The sequence below is a fragment of the Leptonotus elevatus genome, chromosome 7 (genome assembly GCF_054856555.1).
Source record: "Leptonotus elevatus isolate MCC_2025b chromosome 7, RoL_Lele_1.0, whole genome shotgun sequence".
In the NCBI taxonomy this organism is placed as follows: domain Eukaryota; kingdom Metazoa; phylum Chordata; class Actinopteri; order Syngnathiformes; family Syngnathidae; genus Leptonotus; species Leptonotus elevatus.
In genome coordinates, this window is record NC_141245.1 from 15,348,248 (window position 1) to 15,376,004 (window position 27,757).

Genomic DNA, 27,757 nt, shown 5'->3' on the forward strand with positions numbered 1-27,757 from the left:
GCAAACAGTAACTTTTTGTAGAAAACTTTATTCAATAATAAAACAAAAGTAACAGTGAACTAAAAGGCTAGACTTTCCCAATTGTTGTAAAACCGAATAGCATTATATGTTGAATAACTGACAAAAGTATGCAAGATGAAGTATTGTCCTGTGTGGCGTGTAGTTTTTTTTTTTTTGTTACTTGGATTGTGATTGTGTTGTTAGACTTTGCCAATTGTATTCGATTTTTCCGAGCCTGGTTTGCTTTTCTTTTTTAAAGAACATCCTGCACTCCTGCCTTGCATCTCCCGCTTCCCTGCACTTGGGTCCTCGACCATGCAAAAATCATAAACAGGCCCACTGTCAGGCAAATACATACTGTAAACAGCTTCATATAAATAATGTGAGTTGCGCAATATCCACATGTTGCACTTCGAACTCTGCAGCCACAAGTGCACAAATGGTCCTAGCTACTAAATAACCCCATTACACTCTTATCTTTACAGTATGACACGTACAAGTTCCTACATATCTCAGAAATGACAATACATGTTGCGGTCTGCTATTGTGTGAATACAAAATTGGTCGACAAAAATGTCTGCCTCACATCTAGTATTTTTAAATCCATATTTGTGATGCCTGGTGTTATGTCACTCCTATGCATACAGTTTAATAGTTTAAAATTAAAGCTTCTCCAGCTAACTTAGCTTAGCATAGCTTGTGTTGTTGGGGAAAGGAATGCAGCAAACTCCCGGCCAATCGAAGTGGCTCCCCTCATTCCCCTTAATACAGTGCAGAGAGCTGCGCGCCCCACATGGCATGTAGATGCAGATGGGTGTGTGCAACTGCAAGATCACCACTTGCGGATGATGTAAGATTGGCCGCTGTGGATGGGCACTTGGAGACCACCTTCCTCCCCCGATTGTGCTTCCGTGTATGACACAAACTCCACTCCATCCATTGCATGGGGGTGATTGTACTTAGAAGTGAAAGTAATGTTAATATGTATCAACTTTGGCAAACTAAAGTGTTATTTGTAGAGCCATGCATGTCAATGTCGAGCATTTTTCAAAAAATAAATAAATAAATAAACTGGAGGAGGCGACTGGACTACTCGGGTAATCAATGGAATAATCGATAGGATAATCAATTCTAAAAAGATTCGTTCGTGACAGCCCTAATATAAGTATTTAATTTGAAATCAAACGAATTTCAAGGGTTAAAATATATCTTTTTTTATACTAACAAGTCATATAAATAAATAAAAATATGCAGTAAACGAAACAAAAAACATGAAGAAAAAAAAAACTTTAAAAAAATTCTGACTAATCCTACTGTACTTCAAATGAGCGCCGTAGACTGACTGATCATGTGACAAGGTGGTTGGTCAACAGCAGGTTCACCACAATCCCGGCAACCAGAATAACAAGCATGAGGGCCACAAGAAGACCTCGACGCAGGATTAAGTTTCTTTGGGCTGCAGCGCTCAACGTCTCTGCCACCTCTTCCTCCTCCTCCTCCTCCTCCTCGTCTTCCTCCTTCTCTTCAGCTAGCAACAGCTCAAGCGCATCGCTTTGATGCTGCGGGTCTGCTGTCATGGGGGGGAAGCGATAAGTCAAAAATTATAAGCATTACGATTGCTTTATCTTTTATTAGATTTTTCGTGTTGTTGCTTTGGGGGATGTTATATATATATATATATATATATATATATATATATATATACACTTGTATTTGACATGCTTAACCCATTAAAGCCGAGAGTGCACCTGCGCTCGTCTCTCTTTAAACCCGGGAGAGCGGATATGTCATTTTGTTGTGTTTTGACCAATTCTTGGTTTCTTAGCCGATGAAATGCATCGGAATATGCGCGACAGGGTGACGTGGCCGTTTACGTTTGAAGCAGATTCGCGGGAGTTATTAAATAAACGACGCGATTGGCGACGGTGCGGGAGGAATTCGAATCAGTGTAACGAGTCGACAGTGACGTACTGTTAAGAAATATGTTTGTAGACATTGATGTTGAACATTTTGACAGCTTTGAAACGGAATGGACGACGAATAATTACGCCGGTTCCCCGAGGTTATTCAAACTGCGCTCCAGTGTTGAAAGTAAATATATTTGGATTTACACACCCGCAGATGCGACATTTGTTTGTTGATTTAAAAATATGTATATATTGAAGGTTTATGTGAACGCCACAAATGTTTGGAATTATGTTTCTATCCGCTTCAGGAGCTGAGATATCAATTATTTTTAATATTGTTGAATTTCTAGGAAAACTTGAGGTTTTCGGGGGTTTTAGAGGCATGTTTTGCCAGGCGCTTTAGGCCTTAATGGGTTAATGTTTTATTGATGGATATTAAAAAAAAGAAGTTTTTGCATCTTACCTGAACTGCTAACACCGGCTCTAATCTGTGCCTGGGGAACAAGAAATAAATGAATGATAAGAAGAGGAAGAAGCAGAAGAAGAAGATGTGGCCGTGAATTGAGATACGAGTAACCCGAATTTGAGATTTAAATTAAACAGAATTACACGTTGTGCTTTTAAAACATAGCTTTGCATTAATAGCCAATTTAGCTTCATGCTAACAACAAAGTAAAACACCAAAGACGAGCTAATGAATAGCATTGGTGCCTTGGTGTTATAAACCATTAAGCAATAAATTGAACACAACTGATGGACAGCAGTAGGAGCAGCTGTTAAATTCTTTACATTCTGTTTAATTATGCCGTTACCGTATGATTTCGTACTACTTAGAGTGCTATTTTTCTTATTTAAAAAAAAAACAAAACTTTTTTTGTTGAGTCTGGAATGGATTAATGGCATTTTCACTTATTTCAATGCAGAGATGATTTGCGGTACAAGTGCTTTGACTTACCAGCATGGTTACGGAAAAATGTAACTCATATCTCAAGGTCGCTCTGTACATAAACTTTGCAGACCAACGATTGTTATAGCATTACCTCGTGTGTAACTTTCTCCCAGTTCACCCTTGTCAAGTAGACAAAGAGGAAGCAGCATTGCAGCGCCATAGAGGAACAGAAACCAATCCACAGACCTGCAAACCACAAGTCATTGAAGACGGCGAAGCGTGTCAAAATCCTCCAAATCATATGAAAAGGACGAACCCTTGATTCCTAATTTGGCTGCAAACATCAGCGGCATTCCAAGAGGTAGACACACCCCACAATAGCCCAGAATGGTGCACAGCGCTCCGACTTTCTGCTTGCCCATTCCTCTGATAATCCCCCCCGCGGTCGCCTGTGAAAACATGCTCAGCTCATGTTGCAAATTCATAATTCAATATTAAAATATGTTTAACACGCTTACTGCAGTTCCATCCAACATGATGAAGGGAGCATAGAACAGCATCACCTCGGCGACCTTTTGCTGTATTTGTCTGTTAGAAACACAAGGACACTTTCAGCATGATAAGCGGAATATTAATGACATTACAAATAATAATAATAATAATTAATGTGTGTTATTTATGATAACCTCCACATTGCATAATAGATGTCAACAAAGATGATAGTCCACGGCACTCTTGGTAATGTGTAAGCCATATATTTAATGCGATAGGTCCTGTAGTCGGTTATTCATAACCAGCAGCATACACAAAAGAAATAAACTTGACAACAGTAAAAAATAAAAGAATAATAAGTCTATATCAGGTTTTTGTGACAAAAATTGGATAGTTTCAACGCTTTTTCCACCATGTGACCTTTAACCTGTACAACTCAATTAAATTAACAACTCCTATCAAACCCACATTAAGATCAGCTTTATAAGCTTTTCCTGACTTTTTTTTTTTTTTTTGCTACCAGAAGCCTGAAGGTTTTGTACTAACGGTTTTTGAACCTGCTCAGAATTCCCTGCACGTTGACAAAAGTCCCACTTCCAGCCCCAAAGTACGATGCTGCTACCACCATGCTTTACTGTGTACGGTACGGTACAGCAAAGATGGTATGGTATGGTGTATGGTGTTTTGGTGATGAGCACTGTTGTGATCAGGGTTCTAGTTTTGGATTTTTCTTTATAGTTAATTTTCATTCGCTTGGACTTAAAAAAATAATAATTATTCAGTGAATTTTACCGGTAGTTTTGCTTTTTATTATAAAATGGCATATTTGTAGAAAAAAAAATGCGACTAAGTAGTGTATTGTGTAATAAAACAAATTCCCGCCTTTCTTTCTTTTGTATGGTCGTACAGTAATACCAAAATAAATATTTTAAAAATAAGCCTTGAAGACTCATGTATGAAATGAATTGACAAAGACAATCGCTACAATTATAGTTAGTTTTATAAACATAAAACATAGTTTAAGTTATTGTATTTTAAAAAGTGCTCTAGTTTATATATATATATAAAAAATGGATCAATTTCATTACTTTTTGTTAACCACAATAACCTTGGCTGTGATGGGAATTATGACCATTAACCTTTGGTTTCATCGGATTACAACACATTTTCCCTCATAAACTTTTATATATTGATTTTATTTGTAGTTGGTGCTCAGGGTCGAAATAGGTGCAGGCAGGGAATGCCACCAAGGAACAGGAAGCGGGAAAGCAAACACATAATTAAGAACATAAAAAGAAGCACAAATGAGAATACAGTTCTCGATGACAACATCCTAGATAACTTTGAATAACCTGTTGAGGCTGTAATCCATCATCATAAATACTAAATACTATTTGAACTTTTCCTGCCCAGCAGCCATTTTGTCCCATATGTTTTGTGGTGTTGCTTGTCCAAAATGGCAGACTTTACTTTTTATGAAGTTCAATAATTTAGTAATTCAAGCACTACTCAAAGTAGTTTTGTGTGTGTGTTTTTTTTAAATGAGGTTGGGCAGTTATTTTTGCAAGTTTTTTTTTTACACATTAATTTTGCAATTCAAGCGCTAACGCATCACATGCTTGACCAGGTGTGTCTGAATTTCACCAACCGTGGATGTTAGTGAGCCAAACACAACTAACTACATAAGCACAGCTGCCAAGAGCAATAACAAGTTAATATTGCCAAAGAATAAATCAGCCATTGCCAAGGTCACCATAATGGAGTGAGTGCACAACGCGTTTTCATATTCATTAAGATGCGTCATCAATGATATACTCACTCGTCATATGTGAAGATATAACCAATGTGATGCCTCAGGCTCCCAAAAATGACCGTCAAGCATACAGCGACTGATGCTGAGGAGAAAGGTGGCAAGTTCAACCCATTTTGCGAATACAAACTGTACATACATGTCATAGCCACCATCTTGAGATTACGCTGCAAAGATGCATCTTAAAAAAAAAAACAGTCATGAGAGGATGACAATATTGCTAAGTATGGTTTCTGGAAACAAGTAAACATTGTTACACTTAAAAACAATGATGTAGTGTATTTATATGTTTTTATTATTTTTATTTATATGTATTTATTTTACACGACGGCATATTAGGACCACATATTAATATATATTTTTTAAAGAGCGGGGGCAATATTCCGAGAAAAAAAGTTTTTCAAATTTCAAATAAGAAGATATTAATAGCTTTAACCATATTATGTTAAGCATTTGCACTTTGAAGCTTTGGGTACTGCCAGTGACAAAGGCGCCTCGCTTTGCAAAGGTTCACACCCTGAGGATCAAGCATTTACATTAATTTGTTAAAATAAATACTTATACATTTATGTTTAGTATTTTTTTGTTCAAGTAGCTAAGTTGATGTGTCAAATCTGCTGCTCTCCGTCATTCACCTAAAGTATGCTAGCTTCTGATTGGCTAGTGTTTAATCTGCTGATAGTGGATCAGGAAGTGTTGTCGCTCTAGCTGCCGTGTATGACGAGTAAAGTTTCAATTAAGAATGAATCTATCTCCATTCTGCCTTTTCATTTTATAACTAACCACCAACGAATCCTCACATTAGACTATAACTACGCTTCGTGTATTTCTCGCAAGTTTGAGTCGCAAATGTGCGATTTTTTTCTCGCAAATTTAAAAGTTTGATTTTGTTTTTAACTCATTCACTCACAGCCATTTTCACTGATGCAACCCCCTTCGCTCCCGGATGTTTTACTGGATTTTTTAGTGATTTTGCAAGGCCCAGAGAATATTGCAAATTTGCGACTTTATAGAGTGGCAAAAAAAAAATATCTCGGAATATTGCCCCCACCCTCTAAATAAATATATTTATACGTGGCCCTAATAAGTCATCGTAATTTTATTTTACATATATTTTTTAATTTATATTTTTATATTATTTATTTTTGTCTATTTATAACAAAAATAAGTAGATCTGTACTAAGGAAAATAGCCCAATTTCTTTTTAAACACATTTAGAAAACTGTTCTAATCAATTATTGGTTAATGCAATCATCACTCCCTTATTTTAAGCTTAACTTACAATAACAAAAGCTCAATAACATGTTATAACAACATAATGAGATATTAAAGTAAAATGTTTGAAACAAGCAGCACACGCAAATATTGCCCAGTAAGAAAAAATATCTTATCAGACAAAGAACAAGCATATTGGCCTTGGTTTGAGAGGTTTTGGTTTTTGCATTAGTATCGCATATGATGAAAAGATCCATACCCGCCACCAGTGCATCCCATTGATATGAAATCCGGCACGCATGTTCATCCTGACAGGACGCACGAAAATTGGTAAGAGTAAAGTGAAGAGAGTAATGTAGTGCTTCTGGCGTGTAGCTTGGTTGGCGCAAGCAATTCAGAGACAGGAAGTGTTTGCAGTCGGGCTAACCTGCAACGAACGTGGTCAATTTTGCAGACAACTTGGCCAGCTGTGTGTCTCCCGCTCCCAGAGCATTTCCCACCCTGACAGAGCCCGCCACAGCGACACCTAAAGGAAGCTGACAGCAAAGAACAACATTAGTAGTCACTCATTGTCGAAATCTGATCAAAGTTCTGAGTCTAAATCACCATGTACGCAGCGCTGGAGAGTTCATAGAGGACTGACTGAGCTCCAAGTTCGACCTCACTTATGAGACCTGTCCAGAGAGGGAAAAAATGATTTTATTTTGAATTCAGCCTAAAAAATGCGTTAGTTGAAGTACCGGCTAAAATGATGGCCATCTCGAAGGTCCACCACTCCACGCACAACATGACCATGCTGGGGATTGCCAAGCGTATGTATGAGCCCCAGTCCTGCAGGCAATCTTTGGACCAACCTGCAGAGAAAGTACTTTAAATGGATTGATTTGTTTTGAACTCAATTCACTCCCAGCCATTTTCACTGAAGCAACCCCCTTCGCTCCCAGATATTTTACTGGATTTTGAGTGATTTTGCAAGGCCCACAGCATATGCTGTTCTATTGCTATAAAAAGATGGAACAGACTAAAAGATTAGAGTCTCTTCTTTCGTTAGGAAAAAAAAGTATATTTGTATCTGTTTCCGTTTTTCAGCTATTAGTATTAGAATATACTGTAGCTGAGTTTCATAATTATTCACAAACCAGTTGAAAACAATGGGAAAAAGAGCTTGTTGCAACATGGCCCTGGTTGATCTCTTATACTCTGCTGTCACCAGCTGGCCGATTTTTGTAATAACTACCATTGCTTTAAGCGACCTCTCCAGGTCAGAGGCTGCATCAAAGCCTTCTGTATGGTCTAGCATAAAAAAAGTTGTTGTTTTTTTTAAATAAAAAGTATAAATAAATTGTTGGGACCATGGTAATATTTAAAATAGAACGTTTTTATAAGTTTTAGGGAGCAAATTAGTTAAATACAAAATGTAATCACACTACACTGGTCTTCTTTTCAGAATTTCCTGTTGTACAACTGGGTTAAATATAAGCCAAATTGTGAGATAAAGCTAACCCAGCCTGGGTCCGAAAGGGACTAAGCCAATGCTGGGTTATTCATACCCAGTGTATTGGGTTGAGGACATGACTCAGCACATTTGGGGAAGATTTTGATCCACAGGGGTAACAACTACCCAATCTGCTCAAGTGTTTTTAGTGTATATTTAGCTCCTTGTTTTTTTTTCTTGTCAGGTGACTTAATTACATTTCTTAATCTTCAACAAGTCTTGATTTAAGTCACATGAAAGCGCCCTTCTCAAGGAACCCTTGGTGGGCATCAATACTATACATTTCCGTCACATTACGTTTCACTCACCTCCCCAAGTGGCCTTGTGAAGACCTTTCCACAAGATGTAAGTGAAGAGAATGACAGCCATGGAAAACCGCGACACAGAGTGGGCAAGAGCAGAACCTCTGTCAAGGATATTTGAATTTGACGGTGCAGAAATTAGTCAAGGGTAAACATTAAGAATGAAAGAACAATGCCAGTTTTGCCTATGAATGTCATCACACACAAGACAGTTGGACAATATTTGGCTTATTGGTGTTCTGGGTTTTATGGCGAGTGATCAACATTTGCCATCATGCTCTGCTCACACACTATCACCAAAACTACAATCCCTTGCAATTAAGCGTCACATCTGTCTAGTACTTTGCTGTATTATATGTTTTCAAATGTAGTGATGGACAAAATCTGTCAACGTTTGTTTTTAAAGGATCTAATTGACAGCATGCTTGTAAAAATGTGATTTCAAACCAAAGTGGAAGACTTCTTGTAATCTGTTTAATTATTACTTGTTGAGATTTTTTTTGTGTCTTTTTTTTCTGCTCGTGATCGACATGTTCACCAAATTTCATGTTGATAACTAGTGAAACTGACTTTGTTGGCTGACCTCTGCAGGGCGCTGCCAAGACAAATTTTGTTCACACCCATGACCAACCAGTTTTTCCAGTATGAAATAAAAAAAAATTGAATCTATAATTTATTAGTAACAAGTTCAACAAGAGAGAAGTAAAAAAAATGTAAATGCTTGATACTCACACTACTCCCCAGTTTAATACAAAGATAAAGATGTAGTTTAGGAGGGTGTTGAAGAGATTGACCACAAAGCCTGTGATCACTTGTGGCCAGACGATCCCCTGAAAAAGATGATCAAGATGGTTTGATAGGTTTATATGGTGTGTCAGTTCGGACTCAGTATAACTTACCTGGTTTTGCAAGTATCTCGATTGCAGCTCATACATGAATGCAGCCTGTAAATAAAGATCTATGTTTTATTGAACATAACTATTTCATAAGTCACTTACTGTGCCACAAAATGACCACTAGGGATGTTAATACAGCACGTTTGCAACATGTGCCACAGCAAAACCCCACACTTTTATTCAGCTAAGAGACTGCAGGTGCTGCGGTTTTGGTTAGCAACACAGTTTTTAAATGGGCACAGTGGTGAACTATTAAATGTCCACGTGTGAACATAAGAATCTATGAGCTGAGATACTTTTACCCATCCATCCACTTTATACACCGCTTATCCTCATGGGGGGCCAAGGACCAGATTCGAACCCACAACTTCAGAATTGCAAAGTAGATGTGATAACCACTTGGCCAGACTTAGGCTGGGTTTACACATAAGGATTTTTATCTTTGGCAGAAGCACACAGAAAGTTTTTTTATTTTATTATTGTTTTTTTTTTAAGGTATTACATAGATTTGGTCGTATTGTGTGTGAGGTGCTGCGATAATCTCAACACAGCACCACCGATGTTACACGAAAAGTCCGGTGGCAGTGTATTGAATTTCTTCACCAGGATTATCGTTATTCAGGATGGAGGTTGTCGTTTCTGTTAACTCCTTAAATACTCACAGGAAGTGACGGCATGAAGATCTTCACGTACAACTGAGACAAACTGAGAAGGACACAATCACTACAAAAGTGACATTTTTAAAAAAGCTGAGAGAAGAAGAAACACTGTAATCTGCTGACCTGGCAACCTCTGGTTCTTGTCCCAAAACCAGCAGAATGGACTCTGTGTTGATGAGCAAAGCCCAGCATGGGAAACACGTCAGGATGAGGATGAGGATCGCCCTCTGCAGGATCACCCCAACTCTCAGAAGATTGCCAGCGCCATATGTCTGACACAGGAGAACTTTTAACAATTGACAACTATTCAAACACTGTTTTCTTCTTTGACCACGAGTCTCGATGTCATGATTGTGCATCAGTCTCTACCAGAGGCAGCAAATCCAGGTCCAGAAAGTAAAAACCCTGCCACAGTTTGGCTTTAGCCCCAGGTGCTAGCTAGCACACTAGCTAACTCCCCGGGTGCTTGTTTACCTGCTAGGGAGCTAGCCAGCTAGCTAGCACAAGGGACAAAAGCCAAACTGTGGCAGGGTTTTTACTTTCTGGACCTGGATTTGCCATCTCTGGAGTCTGGACACTACAGTGGACAATATATATATATTTTTTTAATATACTGTGCCTCTTGTTTTTGTTCAAGTTAATACCTCTCATTCAACTCAACTTTATTTATTAATAACTTTTAAAAACAACTGTTGTATACAAAGTGCTGTAAATAAAGAAAAATTAGGTGGCCCAGACTTTAGATGTTAGTTTATGGGATTACACATGAGCGACTACTGTGACAACACACAACTTTGGCATCAAGACTCATGCATGTAGACTTGGTAGAGTTCTCATACCTGAGAAATCAAAGTATCACATGCTGATGCCAGTCCTGCACCGATGGATACACCTGTGATATTCACAACCTGTGGATGAAATGAGAACATGTCCATGATGTGCATGTAAAAGGCCAATGGTGGCACAAACATGACACTTACAGCTGTGGCCAGAGCCACTGCGTCCAGTTGTACCCTTCCCAAATGACCACAGAATGCGGCACTGACAAAACCCACAGAAATCACCATGAGCTGTGTCAGACTCTGTAATGGATGAAAGTTATTAGTAGGGGTGTTAAAAAAAATAGTTTCGCCGATATATCGCGATATTACCGTGCACAATTCTGGTATCGATTCAATATGCGACCAAATCGATTTTTAAACATCAATTTTTGATGGAAATATACAACAAAACATCTTACTTGAGGTTAGCTTTTAAACCAAGAGTGCCATCTAGAGGAGTAAAAAAAATATCACAGGTGCTTCATAAAGCTTCATTTGTCTGTCTGTCTGTCTGGTTAGCTGTTTAGCTAGCTAGCTAGCTGGCCCATTTAAACCAAGAGTGCCATCTAGAGGAGTCAAAGAACATCACAAGTGTTTCATGAAGCTTCATTTGTCTATCACTATTGATTAGTATATTCACAATTTTGAATTTTAAAAAAAATTGCAATAATCAACTTATAGATTTGTATCATGATTAATCGGTATCTAATCGAATCGTGACCTATGAATCGTGATACAGATCGAATCGGCAATTCACACCCCTAGTTATTAGGCTTAAAAACCTCGGTTTGGCTTTCAAGCAAGGATAAAAGTAGGGTAGGGGTTTCAAAGAGTTTTTCAGACAGGTTTAGGGTCTTCATTTAAGGTTAAGATTCAGGTTTCAAGATAGGGTTTAGACCGAGGTTTCAAATTATGGATTCAAGTGAGAGTTAGGGTTTCTAGCTCGAGTAAGGGTTAAAAAAAAGAAAAAGTTATGATTTCAAATTAGGGTTTCAAGATTGGTTAAGGTTTGTAAACCTGGACTGGGCTTTCAAAATGGGTTTGGCAGCTAAGTTGTCTTTTCCGGTAGTTACATTGTGCTTCGCTATATATTATTGTCATGGTTTGTCAGACTTACCGCAGGCACAGCCAACACTACCAAGTTTTTTAGTTCAGCCTTGAAGCCGACGGGAAGTAAGGGACACATTCTCCGGTGAAAATGAGCTTTTCTCCATGGGGAGGAGGACGAGGAAGAGCTTTCCATCATTATTTTCCACAAAAACGTTTTCTCCTGCAAAAGAGTTAACGGTCTGTGATACCAAACCAAAGAGATGGAAAAACAAAAAGATTTGTGAGCCGTCGACACGGCAGAGAAGTTAGTCCATGCACTAACTATCCATGTTGACGATATTTAAAAAAATATATATATTTGAATCAAGCAATAAAATGCTAAAACGATCAAGTATAATGATCAAACTTATACGTAGTCTGCCATGTTGATCCAAAAAACAGTTCCAGACTGGGGACCTCTTCGAAAAGTCATATCTCCTAATTCCTACCTTTCCTTTGCCGGTGACGTCATCAGTAAAGCGAGATGACAAGGTGCTTCCTTTCAAACATAAGTAAGGATATTCTTGTTTCAAATGACTCGCCTCCTTACTGACGTCATTGTGCGACGGCGAGTATTGGTGACGTAAGTGTGGTTTGTGGACTATCGATGCAAAACGACAGTTTAACTTTGAACATATATTGTTTTACTTTGTCTACTTTTTCTGTTATTCGCTAACCATGTACAAATGTTAATTTACTGATCGAAACTCTATCATTTGCATTATTCGAAATAAAGTCAAAAGGGCCATTAACTTAACGAATGCAAAACTAAGGCATTCAAACATTGACTCTTTGTGCACTTTCTGTATTTTCGCACTAGTCTGTCATTTAAACTTGTTAATGACACTAATTCTCTTGCTTGCTTGCTTTTTTATGTCATTTTTCATCTCACTGAAAATCCTCAAACGTTTTTGCATTGCACAATATTTTTTGTTTACAGCTGTTGTTTTTCCCTGTTTGGCTAGCTAGTAATGTTAGTCATACAATGAGTGAGGCAATTTTTTTATGTCGACGTTTGATAATGTTCACTAAGAATGTTTCTTGATGCATGTTTGGCTGTACTTTTTATTTTATTTACTAGTCGGTTAACTACATCGGTAGCACAATTGGTTGTGAACATGGTATACTACTACTGTTCCCTTGGCAGTTATTGTTGATTTGTATGAAAACAATTATTGCCGATTGTTGCCAAGTTTGTATGTCTTACTGTTTCATTCATTCAAAAAAAATAAAAATTAAAAATAAAATAGAAGTCCTACTATAACTTCCGAGTCATTTCTTACTGTCTGCATTCTGCCAGGAGATGGAGATATTGTATCTTCTTTTCTTCTTCTTTTTAAACCACTCCTTGCATTTCAGTGCCGCTATATTGTATTTCATTTCTTTGAAAGCTAATTATTTGAACGCACACTTAGTGAACTGATGTCTCCAAGCATGTTGTCTCTGTCTACATAATAGAAAGCAACTAGATGAAAACAATTGCTATAATTGTATTTTAATTCTTGCTATTGCTGTGTGGGCGGGGCTGGGGAGGTTTGGGGGAGGACGTGGGGCCAACTAAATAATACAAATACATCTCAATCTCATCTGCTCATCCTACTTTTCATTAACCTTTAATTAGCAAATAAATATCAATTTGATATTTATATTATATTTCATCATTACTACACATTATACTCATAATATTAAGATTAAATAAATACCAGTACTAAAAAAAGAAAAACAATTATCACATTCCTTGTGTGGTTCATAAGTGGTGAAAGTAATTTAAATATCATATAAATACAAACATTTAATTTATATTATTTGCTCAATTATTGTTATTTGCAAAGTGTATGAATAAAATATTAACATTAAATGACTAAAAAATTAAAAGAAACAGAAACAAGGAGGGGGGAAATCATATTTCCAGTTATGCTGTTAATTGTCTTAAATGTTTGTGTGTTAGCAGAGGATTGCGTATGTGTTTCTTTTGTCAAAGGGTACCATAAATAGGGGCCCTACCATTGTGAATGCAGCCATTAGAAATGTTGCATGCCCTCCTCTATGGCACCATGTCAGGTTGAAGTACCACTTGAAATTAACGCATATTTAGATGAAATCAAATAGCCTTAAATTTCAGCTCACTGAGTACAAAGAAAGAGCCTCTCACTCTTCGAGCAGCTGAGTGGAAGCAACCAGGACACTATACACAAACCTTTTTGTATTAACATGATGCTATCGCACAGGGGGTACATTGTCCACCTGTCTGTGCAACTGATACACAGGATACTTGGAATGTGATTTTAGACCTCTACATTGGTCACTCATTAAGTGTGCCTTTCCACTGGATGGGTAAGAATGGGTTAATAAGTAGTAGCAAGGAGATCTCCACTAAGACCTGGTACACCTTCATCAGAAATGGCAAGAAATAGCTACTCACACTTAAGTAGAAGTAGGTACACATTCTTGTGTCTTTTTCATGTTGTGTCATCATTTGCGGTGGTTGGCGGGAAATAACAAGCCTTTTTCGACAAGAAGTGGAAAGTACAGTACAGATACTTGTTTTTTAAACAAAGGGAGAAAGATTAAAAAATAGTACAGATACGTGATGTTGCTTATATATAGTAATGAAGTCTTTGTAGCTACTTTTTAATTTCCCTCAGCTGACTTTAACAGTCAGTGATGCTTGGATTACTCCATGAATAGCTCATTTTTGCTACTCCAGTCTGTACGTAGCTGACTAATGCAAGCAAAACAAAGGTCATTTTGCACAACAAAACTTCTTCTTGGGCTTTGAGTTCTTTGGACTTGTCTCATTGTTTTGGATATTGGTCAAGCCAACTGATCTGTCTGCAAAACAACAATTGCTGTTTTGCATTTGAATGAAAAAATGTCAGTAAAAATTGGGACACATGTTTTTTTTTTGTCAACGAACACTGACCAGGCTGGATAGACAACATATTTTCTTATTCTTCACTCGTACAATGTGATGTCATGTTTAAATAATTAGAATGCAAGGAGAATGGAATGTAATCATATGATATGATGTGATGACTTAACAGAAATGTAATTTGAGCAAGTCGGTCACTATAATTGCAAAAAAAAAAAGTTCTGGTGAAATCGTGCTTTACTGCTGGGAAGCATTCATACTACTTCTAGTTTCGTGGACTTTTCTCAGTATTCTGAGTATTTGTTTCTAATGAAAGAAAAAAATCATGCTATACCTCGGAAGTTGCAAAACTTTAAAATCTACTTCCTCTTTAAACTGCACGGAATTTGTGATTCATAAATAAAATGGAACTTGATTTGACAACAGAATTAATTCTACTGGTCAAATCCCAATTCCGTGCCCTTTGTGCAAGTGCCCAGCAAATAGACAGGAATCTTTATTTATGCACTTTCATTTCTGTTCTGTATCAAATGTAAAACGGAAATCAAATACCTAATTGGAGCACCATTTATTTTGTTGGGAAATAAGACATTCATTTTGATCAATTTAACATACAAAAACACGTCTTGAGAAAAAAAAAATACATACACCTGTAGAAAAACAGCAGTTTAGACAGAACTCATTATTGCATACTTGCATAATCGTTATTGCAATACGCCAAAAAAATACAGCAGTGATTTGAATAGTAAAATAAATGGGAATGTTGGTGCAAGTCTTGCTGTTATTTACAAGATAATTCAAAGCTCAAATAATGCTGGAAGGAAGCCCTCACAGGTCAATCCAGGTGTAAAAGTTCATGTCCATTTGCTTTATTTTGTACAAAATGATTAAACCATGTTGTACATACATTTTCATATTTTAGCAGCCGAGAATTAAAATTATCCATTTGTAGCAGAAAGAAATACATCATGTAAACAATATGTAAGTGGATTGTTCTAACTTAAAAGTGTGAACGGTTAAGCAGCAGCATTCTTACATCTGGTCGATGTTTGATTTAGATGCTTTCTAGTAATAATCCACCTTCTCATGCTCTGTTTTTGCTACAGTGCTCAGGTTAGTTCATATAAAAATCTTGTCAGCATTTTAATAACAGGCAAATCTGTTTTTCTTCCCTAGTAATAGAAAAGTGTTTTCCCTCTACTTCTGAATCATCATCCACCAGGCTTGAGCGTGGACTGGAAAATAAACATGGTGGGAGACGTTGCGTCTCAGCAGTGCAGACCATGTCAGACCGTGATGTGGCTCAGATCCGAGAGCAGGAGACTGATGCGCTGGGGAAGCCCGGACGCTGTCACGGCCCAGTTGCGTTGGCCCATGTAGGAAAGGTGTCCAGATGAAATATTGCCCGGCCCCAGGTGTTGATGGCTAGCGTGATGCATAGTATGCCAATGATGTTCATGACTAATCCAGTCCTGGCCTGAAAGATAAGAAGGTAGACAGGCCGCTAGATTACGTAGAGTTAAGGGACTACCAGACAGATGTCTCAGTAGGTAGCTGGGCAGGCTCAAGAACTAATAGACAATTTGAAGTAGCTAGACAAGTCAGTAGATGTCAAAACCAACAAATGAATGGGTCTTCAAACAGATGGGGTGGCAGATTGACAGATAGACCAACCCTTATCCACGTACCCACGTAACCAAGGCCAACAGACCACACTCACCATGTCCGAAACCTTGAGGTATCCATAGGAGAAGACAATGGCGTTTGGCGGCGTAGCCACAGGCAACATGAAGGCAAAGGAGGCGCTCAGGGTGCAAGGCACCATGATGTACAGCGGGTTGATTCCGATGGACTGCGACTGCGGAATCAAACAAGGATCAACTTCAACCCTCCAATCCACGTCAGTTTGTAACCGCCGGAGAGAAAACTTTCAATTGACGGGCATAATTTAGAAGTATTCTTGCAAACTCAGGGCTGACTCACGGCATCTGAAATAGATAAGTGGAACATTTTCTAGCAATAATAGCAGCCTGCAAATATGATTCCGCAAACATGGCACCTAACATTACACAGTAATTCCTGCTTCTGAAAATACATGGAATAGGTTAACAGCCCTTCATTGGAATTGTGGTCGTACTGATTCATAGGTTGTGGCCAGCAACATGTTATGGAACCATTCAAGAGCAGTTCTCATTGCACGTGGGAAGACATGGTCTTTATTTGAAATGATTGACCTACATAAAGAAAATTCAATAAAAGGAGGTTCTAAAACCACAAAAAAAACAGTAAAAACATGGAATGTTACTGAATAGTAATGATTAAAATCCTTATCAGGAGACAGACGTTGCAAAAGCATTTTGAAATAATGTGACTATGCAATGTAAAATAGGGGGAGGGGGGGGGGGGGCTGCCAAATGTTTACACTGGACAAAATGTAGAACCTTGACATTATTCCAGTACACGTCTCAGGACCCTTTGAAATCTTTTGTTTCATCATTACTTTGTATTCTTGAGCCAAATAAATAATCACTTTGAGTTAGTTTTTTTTAAAATTCTGCTTCAGTTGGCTACATAAAATCTGCTACATGCACAAAACGATATGCCAAAAGAACACAAGAAGTCTGCAATTTTGGTTCCTTCCAAGCCTGAGAGATTCTTTCCAATTGCAATTGAATGTGACCCTCATATATTGAAATTTTCACATATTCCGTCAATAATCTCCATTTATCACATTTTTTATACGATTTCTTACAAAGCTTGTAGCAAATATTTACTTGAGTAAAATCTTGCAGTTAATGTAAAATAATCAAATAGAATGTATATTTCAAGTTCAAAGACTGTCCTCGCTATTTTGATCCTTGAATACAACACTTTCCCTGTAAAATACAACTGTTGGACAAAATGATCAAAACTGAATCAGGCATCTTACTTAAATGTTTCTCATAGGAACAATTCTTCAAACGTCTTACTTCCAGGTTTAGCTCTGCCCACGAGCACCGCATTCCAGCAACACTGAGGCATGGAGGTAACTTGAGCAGAGGAACACACAACTAATATGCTATTTTAATTTGACTTTGCAAAGTGCGCATATTAGCTACTTTAGAATTTTCCACAAGCGTCAAGCAAGTAAAACGGAAAAGTAAAACTACCCACAGTCCGTGTTTATCCGTCTTCCAGTAACTCCTCCAAGCACACGTGAGCAGCGTTTATAGGCCGCCAAAGGAAGTAAATAGATCTGAGTACAATTTTCAATGCTTTAAAGAATTTAAATTAATCTCCAGAGTTAACAGCCCTAATTTTGTTTTATTCTGACCCTGAAGCGAAATAAAGTTGGCAACATAATATGGAAGACCCACAACAATGTCTCAAGAGGCCAGATTGATACCAAGCTTGTGTACTACACAGGTGGTCGCTACAAAATTGCAAAGGTATTGAGTTTCCGGCTTTCTGCCACTGGAATTGGGAGAAGCATGGCGACGACATTTGAATACTCACCGTAAAATATGAAACTGTAAGCGCCACAAGTTGACCAAATGTCTTGTGTGCAGTAATAATCACACCTCGTTTGGAGACTCATAAGATTGAGATGTGTAGCTTCGATAGCTGAATAATTCAAACGCTGTATAGTCCACCATCTGGTGAGAATCCATGTGAATTTGTACTTTTTCTTAATTTTAGTTTTTTTGAGAGAGTGAATTTGTACTTTTTAAAGCCTATTCAAAAATTTCTGTAAGAGGAAGTCACAAGCACTAACTTCCCCCCCACACCATTCACTTTCAGCTGCATGTAACAGAGGAGATTCTCTTTTCTTTTACTTGTCTTCAGACTGAATGAAAATCTATCAAGCACCCTTGCCTGGTACCATCTTTCGCAACCCGGCTCACTGGCGCTCACTCGCTGTTCTCAAACAAGGCACACAGTAATGCCATTCTTCAGCCCGTGGTGGGGTGGGCCGCATTGAAGGCCCAGGAGATGAATTGGAGTATTGGCAGGCTACGAATGGGAGGAGGGGCCCCTGCGGAATGGGACTAAACACATTCAGCTTGAATGAGCAACTAGATGGGTAACAAAACAGGCGGAGAATGAGCAGACTGCCACTGGGAGGGGTTTGAATGCTCGACTGCCATTGGGGGGAATCAGCGAGAAAAGAAGCACTTCACCTTGCTGAACCAAAGGCAGTTGTCTTTTTGTTTTTCTGTTGCTTACCATTGATGCTAAGACGGGCAGGAAAAGTGTCGCCGTAGCCACATTGCTGGTGCACTCTGTGAAGGTTGCAATCAGGAGGCACAAGATAATGGCGATTGCCCAGGGTGGGATGCTTTGCAAGGGGCTCATTTGAGTTCCCAACCACCTGGAAAGTCCTGAAACCTGAAAAAAAAACCATTGGGGGGGGGTAAACTGAGGTCTCCACTAAATTCTACATTCATGTTGTCAAAAATGGAAGGAAATGTCAAAATATTTGATGTCCATATATACATTTTGGCCAGTCACTATTTAAATGTTTCTTTTGTTACCTTTGTACTGGACTCAACTAAACCATAGTTACCGTGAGAAAATGTGATATTTCTTCCATTTGGAGGTATACATATCATATATTGTTTGTATAGGGAAAGTCAACCCCCCAAAAAATATCTTGACAATAATATGTTCTATGCAGCCCCACTAGTCTAAATACGGTATTTAGGTTAATATGAGTTAAGCGGCAAAATCCAGCAGTTTTTATCAGTATCAGAAGGTGGCCATTTTACCACTTGCTGTCGAGTGAAAATGACATCGTAGTTGCTCAGGTCTCAGGGAACGATCAATCACAGCTCAGCTTCGGAAAACAGGTGAGCTGTGATTGGTCGTTGCCTGAGCCTAAGATGTGATGTCATCTTCAGTCAACAGCAGGTGGTCCCCTGAAATGGAAAAAAATGGCTGAATTTTGCTTGTAATATTTATCAGAATGTCATGTTTAAAATAGTAAGATGAAGCATATGTATCCACACTTGGAATTTCAATCAAGCTCATGTTGCCAAGTTGACATCTGAAGGAAGTGGAATTTTGCACATTGCATTTGCATATTGCCCCAATATTTCAATAAACGTTATAAAGATTATATTTGATGGTCACAGAAAGCCAATATTCAATTTCAATTTCAATTCCCCAAAAATATTTCATTCTTAAAAAGTAAAAGAAATGAAAGGGGACAGAAAGAAGAAAAACTTATAATATCTGTCACTAATTATTCAACACACACAAAAAATAAAATAAAAAAAACAGATGCTTTGTGAGTAACAATTAAAGAAAAATAATTAAATAGAATGACCTTGTACTAATTATATTTATCCAGAAATGGTGCTTTTATAAAAAAAATTAAAAATGCAAATGGACTGAGATGATTTTGTTTTATAATCCAGATTGTTCCACAAACTGACACCTTGAGTTGAAATACATTGTAAATTCTGTTTTGTTCTGTATTTAGGTTTGGAAAAAATATCTGTTCCTGTTCATTTGTACTCACTTTCCCTTTTTTGAATTTGATTTGCATGCAAATTGGTAAGATTTCATGATGGGCTTTATACATTATTTTAAGCCGGTTAAACTCCATCAATTCATTCAATTTTCAAGTTTGAAGTTGTATAAATATTGGATTCGTGTGGCATTGATATGTGACATGTATACCACATACTGTGCTAACAGAGAGGTGAAGATGAAGATGGTTGTTGGTCAGACATAGCAACCGATTAACTAGATAATTATTGGGTAGATAGGTAGATGGGCAGAGGGATCACCTAAGAGATAGGGTGCTAGTTAGATAGATGAACAGACAGGCCAATGGTTGAGTCATCAATAAACAGCGGCCGACATATTGAGTAGGTGGGTGGGCAGACAGACAGGCCCACTGATGGACCGACTGTTCACTAGGTCGGTAGATATACAGATGTACTAATAGACAGATGTAGGTAGGTAGGTACAGTTAGCATTAGCAGCCATGCTAATGCTAATGTAAATCTTCAGACTTCTGAAGTCCTTGTAGTTTGCGTGTCATCCTATCCCCCTACCTACCTCACTCCCTTTGGCCAGGGCAAAGCCTCCCCCAAGGAGCAGCACAATTCCCCACGGTAACTTCTTCTGGACCACCTTCCAGGTGAGCAGACGTGGAGTTGAGCTGGACGTCTGATGGGACGCTACAGAGTGATTTTATGTGTCAGTGTTGTGTCATTGCACAATGACAACTTTTTGATGGACCAACCTGTGTCAAAACTTTGTGTCCTCCATGAGAATAAACGTGGAGGTTTGGATGGCAGGACAAAGAGGAGGATGGCGATGAAGACAGCCACAGTGGCGTCTGTGACGTACCTAAGTGGAAGTAGATGTTGCCTTATGAGGTGGACTGGACTTTTAAGACATAATGACCTTCAGGATGTGCTACGCTCACGAGGCCAATGGTTCGTAAGCACAACAGATCATCGGGTATGCCAAGGTAAATTGTCCAATTTCAGTTAAAGGGGAAGTCAACCCAATAACAATTTCTTGACAATAATATGTTCTATTCAGCCCCACTAGTCTAAATGTGGTATAATATTGCGTGAGTGGAATATTGAATGGAGTTAAGCAGCAAAATCCAGAAGTTTTTATCAGTATCAGAAGGTGGCCATTTTGCTCAGGTGACAACCAATCACAGCTCCGCTTCAGAAAAGAGCAACTGTGATGTCATCTCCAGTCGACAGGAAGTGGGAAAAAGGCCGCCCCCTGAGATGGATAGAAACGGCTGGATTTTGCTTTATGGATCATATTCCACATATGTAATATTAAGCAGAATGTTATGTTTAGACTTGTGAGGTCACATATAACATATTGTCAAGAAATATTTAAAGTTGACTTCCCTTATAACTGGTCTGAAATTATTATTTGTCAGAAATCTTTGTTAATTTATCCATACAAGCGACGTATAGTAACAATTAAAGGTACAATGGACCCATGTATCAACCTCAGTATGAATACTTTTTTGCTCAATTTGTGTTTGGTGGTGTGGATTTTCACGACCGGTGTAAATCCTGCCAAGCACGTGGTGTAACTGCACAGAGGAGGGTTAGACCCCATGTTGGTAATTTCACAGATGACTGAAGGCCAGCGGATCTGCGAGGATTTGATGCAGGCTGTTCATATATTTATGAATGAAATACATCATATTAGACCAGCTGTCTACGCCGGCCATTTTGATGTGGTTACGTTAGGTTTAGATTGACTTTATGCCACAAGATGGTCACTCCGTTGCATCGCCAACACACTCCTTCTGCTGCGATGACCTGGCCAGCTTGGCAGAGACCAGTCTGCCAAATGAGCGAACATGTGCAGCGAGCCATACGCTGACGACACAAAAAAAATCTGATTCCGCCGGCATCCTGCGCAGGTGTGCTATAAATGAAAAAAACCCACAAAGTGTAATTAGGGGGTAAAAAGTTGTATACTCTGCTTTGGAGTTGAAGACATTAGTTGCCCAGCCGTGCATAAATCCAGGGTCCCTGGAGAACCACAGGACCACAAGCAGAATGAAGAGACCCAGGACGCAGAATTCGCCAAAGGAAATGGGCCCCAGCCGGCGATGCTGCCCTTTGATCACTTCATAGGCAGCCACCTCTTTCTCCGTCTTTTTAGTGCCGCAGCCCCACGTCTTCTTGAAGCTGGAAACGAAAGCACCTCAACGTTCAGTCCCCATTTTGTGACGTGTACTTTCTCTGCGTCCATTCACTCACTTGAATCCAATGAAGACGAACTGTAGCCACAGCCACGCCAGCAGCAGCATGAGGATCATGTTGGGGAAGGCGAATCCGAACCAGGAGGCAAAATTGATCACGTCGCCATTTTCAGGAAACAGCCTGAAGGAGAACAACATAAGGTTTAACGATAATAGTGGTATTAGGTGGATCAAGGCCCACTGAAGGCCCTGGTACAAAATGCACAGCCACCCATCAAACCCGGCACCCACTGGCTCATTTGTCCGTTGAGCACCAAGTTGGGACCGGTCCCTGTCAGCGTGGCGGTGCCGCCAATGCTGGCGGAGTAGCAGATGCAAAGGATCATCCCTTTGCACATCTTCTGTCTTTCCGCTGCCTCCTTTTGTCGGTTCTCCTCAACGGAGGTGTCCAGGAAAGTCACCACCACGGGGCCTTTAAACAGGAGACCAGAGTCTGAGAGGAGCAAACGAAAAACAGGGTACTGAAGAGTCCAGCACCCTCTCACCTGTCACCTCTGTCTGTTTCTGCTGCTTGCCGTCCACCTCTGACATCTGGACCTCGTCTGAGCTCAGAATGGCGGGCATCTGCGCATCGCTGTTGTTGAGCTCCTCCAGGACGGCTTGGACGATGGGCACCATCATGGCCGCGGTGGCTGTGTTGCTGATCCACATAGACAAGAAGGCCGTCACGCCCATGAAGCCCAGCATGAGCCTGCCGATAAAGGTCAAAATGTCAGTTGGATGTTAGAGCAGTGGTTGTTAAACTATAGAGTCCTTGGACCTTGAAGGGTGCAGTACAGAAGTTACCTTGTCACACCTGTTAACCTCTGACATCTGTATGATTGGTGTTCCTTATGTTTAGTATGCAGTATCTTACAAAAGCAACAAAAACACATCTGCTCCCTGATCACACCCGAGACCTTGTAATACTAACGAATCACATGACGCTGGGGGTGGGAAATCACAAGCTGTGCCCAAGGTGAACATTTTCACTTAGGGGTGTGGTCACTTTTGTTGCAGGGGTTATATTGTGAGTTATTTTGAGGGAACAATACATTTACACAGTTAAATAAGATGACTACTTTTAATTGTGTCAGTGTCATTTCTTGTGTCGTTCCATGAAAAGATATGACTTAAATATCTGCAGAAACGTGAAGGGGGTACTCACTTTTGTGATATGTATTATCATCTGTGTGCTGTTTTACTTTTTCATTGCTTCGAAATTCCCCATCCCCCTTCAAAGACCAACAGAGGCATGTTTCTGTGGAACCTGTGCAAATGTGGCAAGGACACAGATGCTTCTCGAGACTGTTTCAAGATTTTTGTCAGTATTCTACACATTCATTGCCTAAATGTATATAAACTTTGTGGCACCTGTACAAATGTCTACTTTTTAGATATTTTCATTTGTGCATATTTTGGGTCACCTTAGAAACTTACATTTTAAGGTGAATGAAAGTTTTTTTTTTTTTATGGCTGTCAAATGTAAAAAAAAAAAGAAGCCAAATTTGCTCCATATGTAAGGGTTTAAAAGATTAGACCTTCACATGAGGACTGGTGCATCAATAAAACAAAATAAGTCAATTCCTCCATGCCTTATCTTTGTATCAAAGCTCTGATATGACTGTGATTAATGATGACATAACTTTTTTTTTTTATTATGAAACTATAGTAGCATCATTAGGATTTTTGTCTCCTAACCTTTAGTGAGCCAAGGTGCATATTGTACATTAGAAAGAATCTGAAGTCAGACCACTAAACAAAAAGTATAGTGTTTCCTGAACAAATTTAATAAAAAATTTACAGTAATCAAAAATTGACTTAATGTGTTATTTGGGCCTGTTTAATTAAACACACAGCTCTGTTTTGGATTGCAGTAGGTGGATAATTCCTGCCTCCTGCCATTTTGAATGTCATCTTTCCTTTGGAAGGTAGGCTATAATATGACGAGAATCAAGTTTTATTTTTGAAATGTACTTGTTAAAATATGACTTTCTTCACTTCATAAACAGTGATTTTCACACAATATTCCGACTGGAAAAGCATAATACTTTTACTTTTATACTGTTACAAAAAAAAAAAAAAATATTTTAATCATCGTTTTTTTTTTTTAAGTTGCAACTTTTTCATTCTTATGGCATGTGAGGCGCATAGTAGTTGGGTCTAGTAAGTAGACTCTAGTTGCTGTTAGGGTTATGGTGGAAACATTTCTCCCTTGACCCACGCGGCCCACGACCCCCGTGTTTGAGGACTTGTTATTAAAAAAAACATCAAGCAGGAATAAAATGAGCTCCTCGGCAAGGAAACCGGACGCCTTATGCAACTCACAGTGCCGGACGTACGCCGACAAGCAAAAGCACCCTCAGGGCGATGCGCTTGTGCAGGTTCCAGTGCTCCACGGCCACAGCCACCATCAAGCCGCCCACAAACAACATGTTGGTGTCCTTCAGGTACTGCATGCACACCTGAGATAGAAGCAGCAGAGTTATCATTAATGCCAGTTATGATGTAGAAATAATCCACAGTGCAAAGAAAATCCATGGCTACAATTACTTGAAAGAATCAAACATTGTTCATAAAAATATTACTGTTAAAATATAGAACAAAAATATAACTTTTTGTAGAAACAATTGTCTTTTCCTAAAAATATTTAACATTATTTTTGAAAAAGATTTTTCTTGAAAAAAAGGTTTGCATGAAAAGGATCAAACTTTTCTTTAAGAAAAAAAACATTTTAAGACTTTAATGACTGGAATGACAAATGCTGTAGCATTTTTTTGTTGATAAATATATATATATATATATAAATATATATATATAATCTCCAAAATATGACTTTCTCCTCCCCCAAATCCGCTAAAACCTTTCGTGATAAAAGAACTCTACCATGTAAAGTTCCAAAAAATAATTGTGACTTTATTTCACACACAAAAAATAAAATAAAAAAAACATTCTGTATACCGATAGTTAAAATGGCTTGTAGTAATAATGTGCTTATAAGAGGTGGGAGCAAGTCGCATATGTGCAAGTTGTAATCTTCAAGTGTAAAGCAAGTAACAAGTTGCTGTGGAAAAAAAATCAAGCAAGTCAAGTTGCGTCGGCACAAAATTTCAAGACGATTCAAGTCATTACTTGGTTCAAGCAAGTCGTAAGTCAAGTCATAAGACCAAGCCATCCATTATTCAAAAAACAATATTTTTTCACTGATCATAACAAAAAAGTGTAGTAAAATTAAATGTATATATTTACAAATGGATACTACTTCTTTTTCTTTTTCTTTTTTAACTAATATTTGTGTGAGTGTCACACCGTTACTGCGATCAAATATTGAAATATGCTGATTGTGGGAGTAAACATGCATCATCATATTTACATAACTACATAGTGTGTGTTTTTGGTTCAAATCTGCTTCCCAAGTTAATTAGAGTGTGTAAATGGGTGACTGAGAGGCATGAAATGTGTGCGCTTAGGTTGAGACCGTATGAAGTTGACAAGCATTTGTTTGCCACATCAAATATGGCACATCCATCACAACCAGAAAAATACTCAAAGTCGAGTCTGTAAAGCTGTTTGTTTAAATAACAATAGCTTTAATAATGGTATAGTTCCAAGATTACTCTCCGTGATGTGTAATCTATCGCTTTATTGTCTTGTCAATTAAATGCATTAACAGACATCAAGTTGAGTTAATATATGACCAGCTATCGGTGAGGTAAACTGACAAGCTAACCTAGCTAGCTTAGCTTCACATGTTACGTCAGACTGACAAAAGTAAATGTCATAAATGTCTTTATCTTTGAATTTCAAACCTTGCATGATGCTGTCTTTCATCAAAACAATCATCCTTGAATTCTCATATTCATCTTTTGGTGACACTTCCTCAACGAGTCAGCCTCCGCCCTCATCAGTGGCATACTAGTGGCCACCACACAAAACAAAAGGCCCACTACATTTAAAAAAATGATGTTCAAATGTAAACAATAACACAATGACTTGTCAAGTCATGGAGTTCAAGTCAAAGTCAAGTATTTCTTACATTTTGCCAAGCAAGGCACAAGTAATAAAATCAATGACTTTATCGACTTGAGTTCAAGTCATGTGATTCAACTCCCATGCCTTGTACAACATATTCTCCACTTTGCTGAAATGCTCCATTTTCTTGCTGTTCTTCATCTCCTCTTAAGTATACAAATCATACTATATTATAGAAAAAAATCCTGTAGGGCTGGTGCCACAAAAGATATATTTCAAATACACACACTTTCCCAGCCTTCTCTGCTATGCTTTATGCACTCCCTGAAGGATTCAGCCAGGAACTGTCAGATGCTCGGCATTGTGAGCAGTCAGCCCAGAGGAAACTCGTCGTTTGAAGTCTAACTTTTGTGACAGTCCTTAACTTTCATCTCGTACGTCCAAGTGTGGAAAAACAAACACTTTTCACTCACACTCTGAGACTCCATAATGCCAAAGAGCGGGAAGAGGACCGCCGGGAGCAAGGCGGTCACTGCCAGCGGGAGAACCTCGGTGCACCAGTACACCGCCATGAGGATGATCACATAGCCGCATGCTGCTTCCTGTAAAAATCACACCTCAACATTAATAATGGCTCTTACGTCATTCAACGATATGACTGTTCAAAGGGTGCTGATGAGTGTTTATCAAGACTATAGTTCTTTTATTTTCTTTGATGAGCTCTATCAGTTATCTGTTAGGTCAGCACACTTTGTTCATAAACGCACAAGCGGCTGTGATTATTATCACAACACGCGTATGTATGTGCGAGTGCGTCACCGTTGTCACAGCATAGACACAGAGGGGTTCCCACGCTAAAAGACCCCCCACCCCCACCCTTCCCATGTTAAAACCACAGCTTGTTACACCGAGTCACGTTCTAGTACATTTCATATATGCATGCGCAACAGGTGCAAGTCAAACGATTCGACTGGAGTCAAGGGGAAAAACTGCTCACTAATGCGTCATGTCAGCATCCCGTATTGGGGATAAAAAATAATAATAAAGGAATGATAATCATTTATAATAACGTACCGACGTGCCGATAACGAGCGGCAAAGGCAGCAGAAGGAGCGGAGCCGCGAAGAGGATGAAATCGTCCTTGACCGACAGCAGAAGCTTGAGAAGAGGCATTCTGAGTAAAACCACAATCGGGAGAGTGGCCGCTTCTCTTTTATTGTGTGCGTGGAGGTGCAATTACGAAATAAGGACCAAGATAAAAAGAGACCGAAGGAAAGCGCGTAGAAGAGAAAGGGGGCGGTGCAAAATTGTGCACCGTGCAGGCAGGGGTCATGACAAAAAAGAGACTTGAATGTTCTAATCAATTCATATATACTCTAAAATGAGTTTTTTGAGTAGTGAACGATTATTACGGTCACACTAATAATAAGACTTAGCTATACAGCATTATTGTGATTCTTAAAAGAAAAAAAGTAGCATATTTTTGAGAGAAATTGTATAGTTTTGAGAAGTCACGTTTCCATGATTTTTTTTCCAAACAATTTTGCATTTATTCAACCAAAAAGTGATCCTTCTTTTTTTCTTCTTTTTTTTTTAAGAAAAACAGTTAAAATTTTGG

General features: G+C 38.7%; 2 protein-coding genes across 5 annotated transcripts; both read right to left on the minus strand.

Annotated features, from left to right (window-relative positions):
• Positions 1–18: 18 nt before the first annotated feature.
• Positions 19–12,134, minus strand: slc47a3 (solute carrier family 47 member 3). Of its 4 annotated transcripts, none has more exons than XM_086081368.1 (18): positions 12,025–12,134; positions 11,604–11,756; positions 10,646–10,747; positions 10,505–10,573; positions 9,789–9,937; positions 9,669–9,711; positions 9,010–9,054; positions 8,843–8,940; positions 8,117–8,214; positions 7,054–7,167; positions 6,920–6,987; positions 6,741–6,849; positions 5,108–5,183; positions 3,315–3,384; positions 3,113–3,245; positions 2,948–3,042; positions 2,371–2,401; positions 19–1,570 (listed from the first exon to the last, which is right to left on the minus strand). In XM_086081368.1, the coding sequence occupies exons 2-18, from the start codon at positions 11,730–11,732 to the stop codon at positions 1,347–1,349; spliced, it is 1,653 nt and encodes a 550-aa protein (XP_085937494.1). In that variant the 5' UTR covers positions 11,733–11,756; positions 12,025–12,134; the 3' UTR covers positions 19–1,346. The 4 variants fall into 4 exon arrangements, with proteins under 4 accessions (XP_085937494.1, XP_085937493.1, XP_085937492.1 ...); XM_086081367.1 differs by lacking the exon at positions 12,025–12,134 and adding an exon at positions 11,949–12,015 and having other exon boundaries at positions 19–1,567; XM_086081366.1 differs by lacking the exon at positions 12,025–12,134 and adding an exon at positions 11,949–12,015.
• A 2,864-nt stretch (positions 12,135–14,998) lies between these two features.
• Positions 14,999–27,415, minus strand: LOC147171106 (Na(+)/citrate cotransporter-like). The gene is made up of 12 exons (XM_086081265.1): positions 27,214–27,415; positions 26,613–26,741; positions 24,496–24,632; positions 22,674–22,879; positions 22,420–22,600; positions 22,187–22,309; positions 21,902–22,114; positions 20,683–20,789; positions 20,496–20,617; positions 18,654–18,815; positions 16,168–16,305; positions 14,999–15,924 (listed from the first exon to the last, which is right to left on the minus strand). The coding sequence occupies exons 1-12, from the start codon at positions 27,310–27,312 to the stop codon at positions 15,799–15,801; spliced, it is 1,743 nt and encodes a 580-aa protein (XP_085937391.1). The 5' UTR covers positions 27,313–27,415; the 3' UTR covers positions 14,999–15,798.
• Between the last annotated feature and the right edge of the window lie 342 nt (positions 27,416–27,757).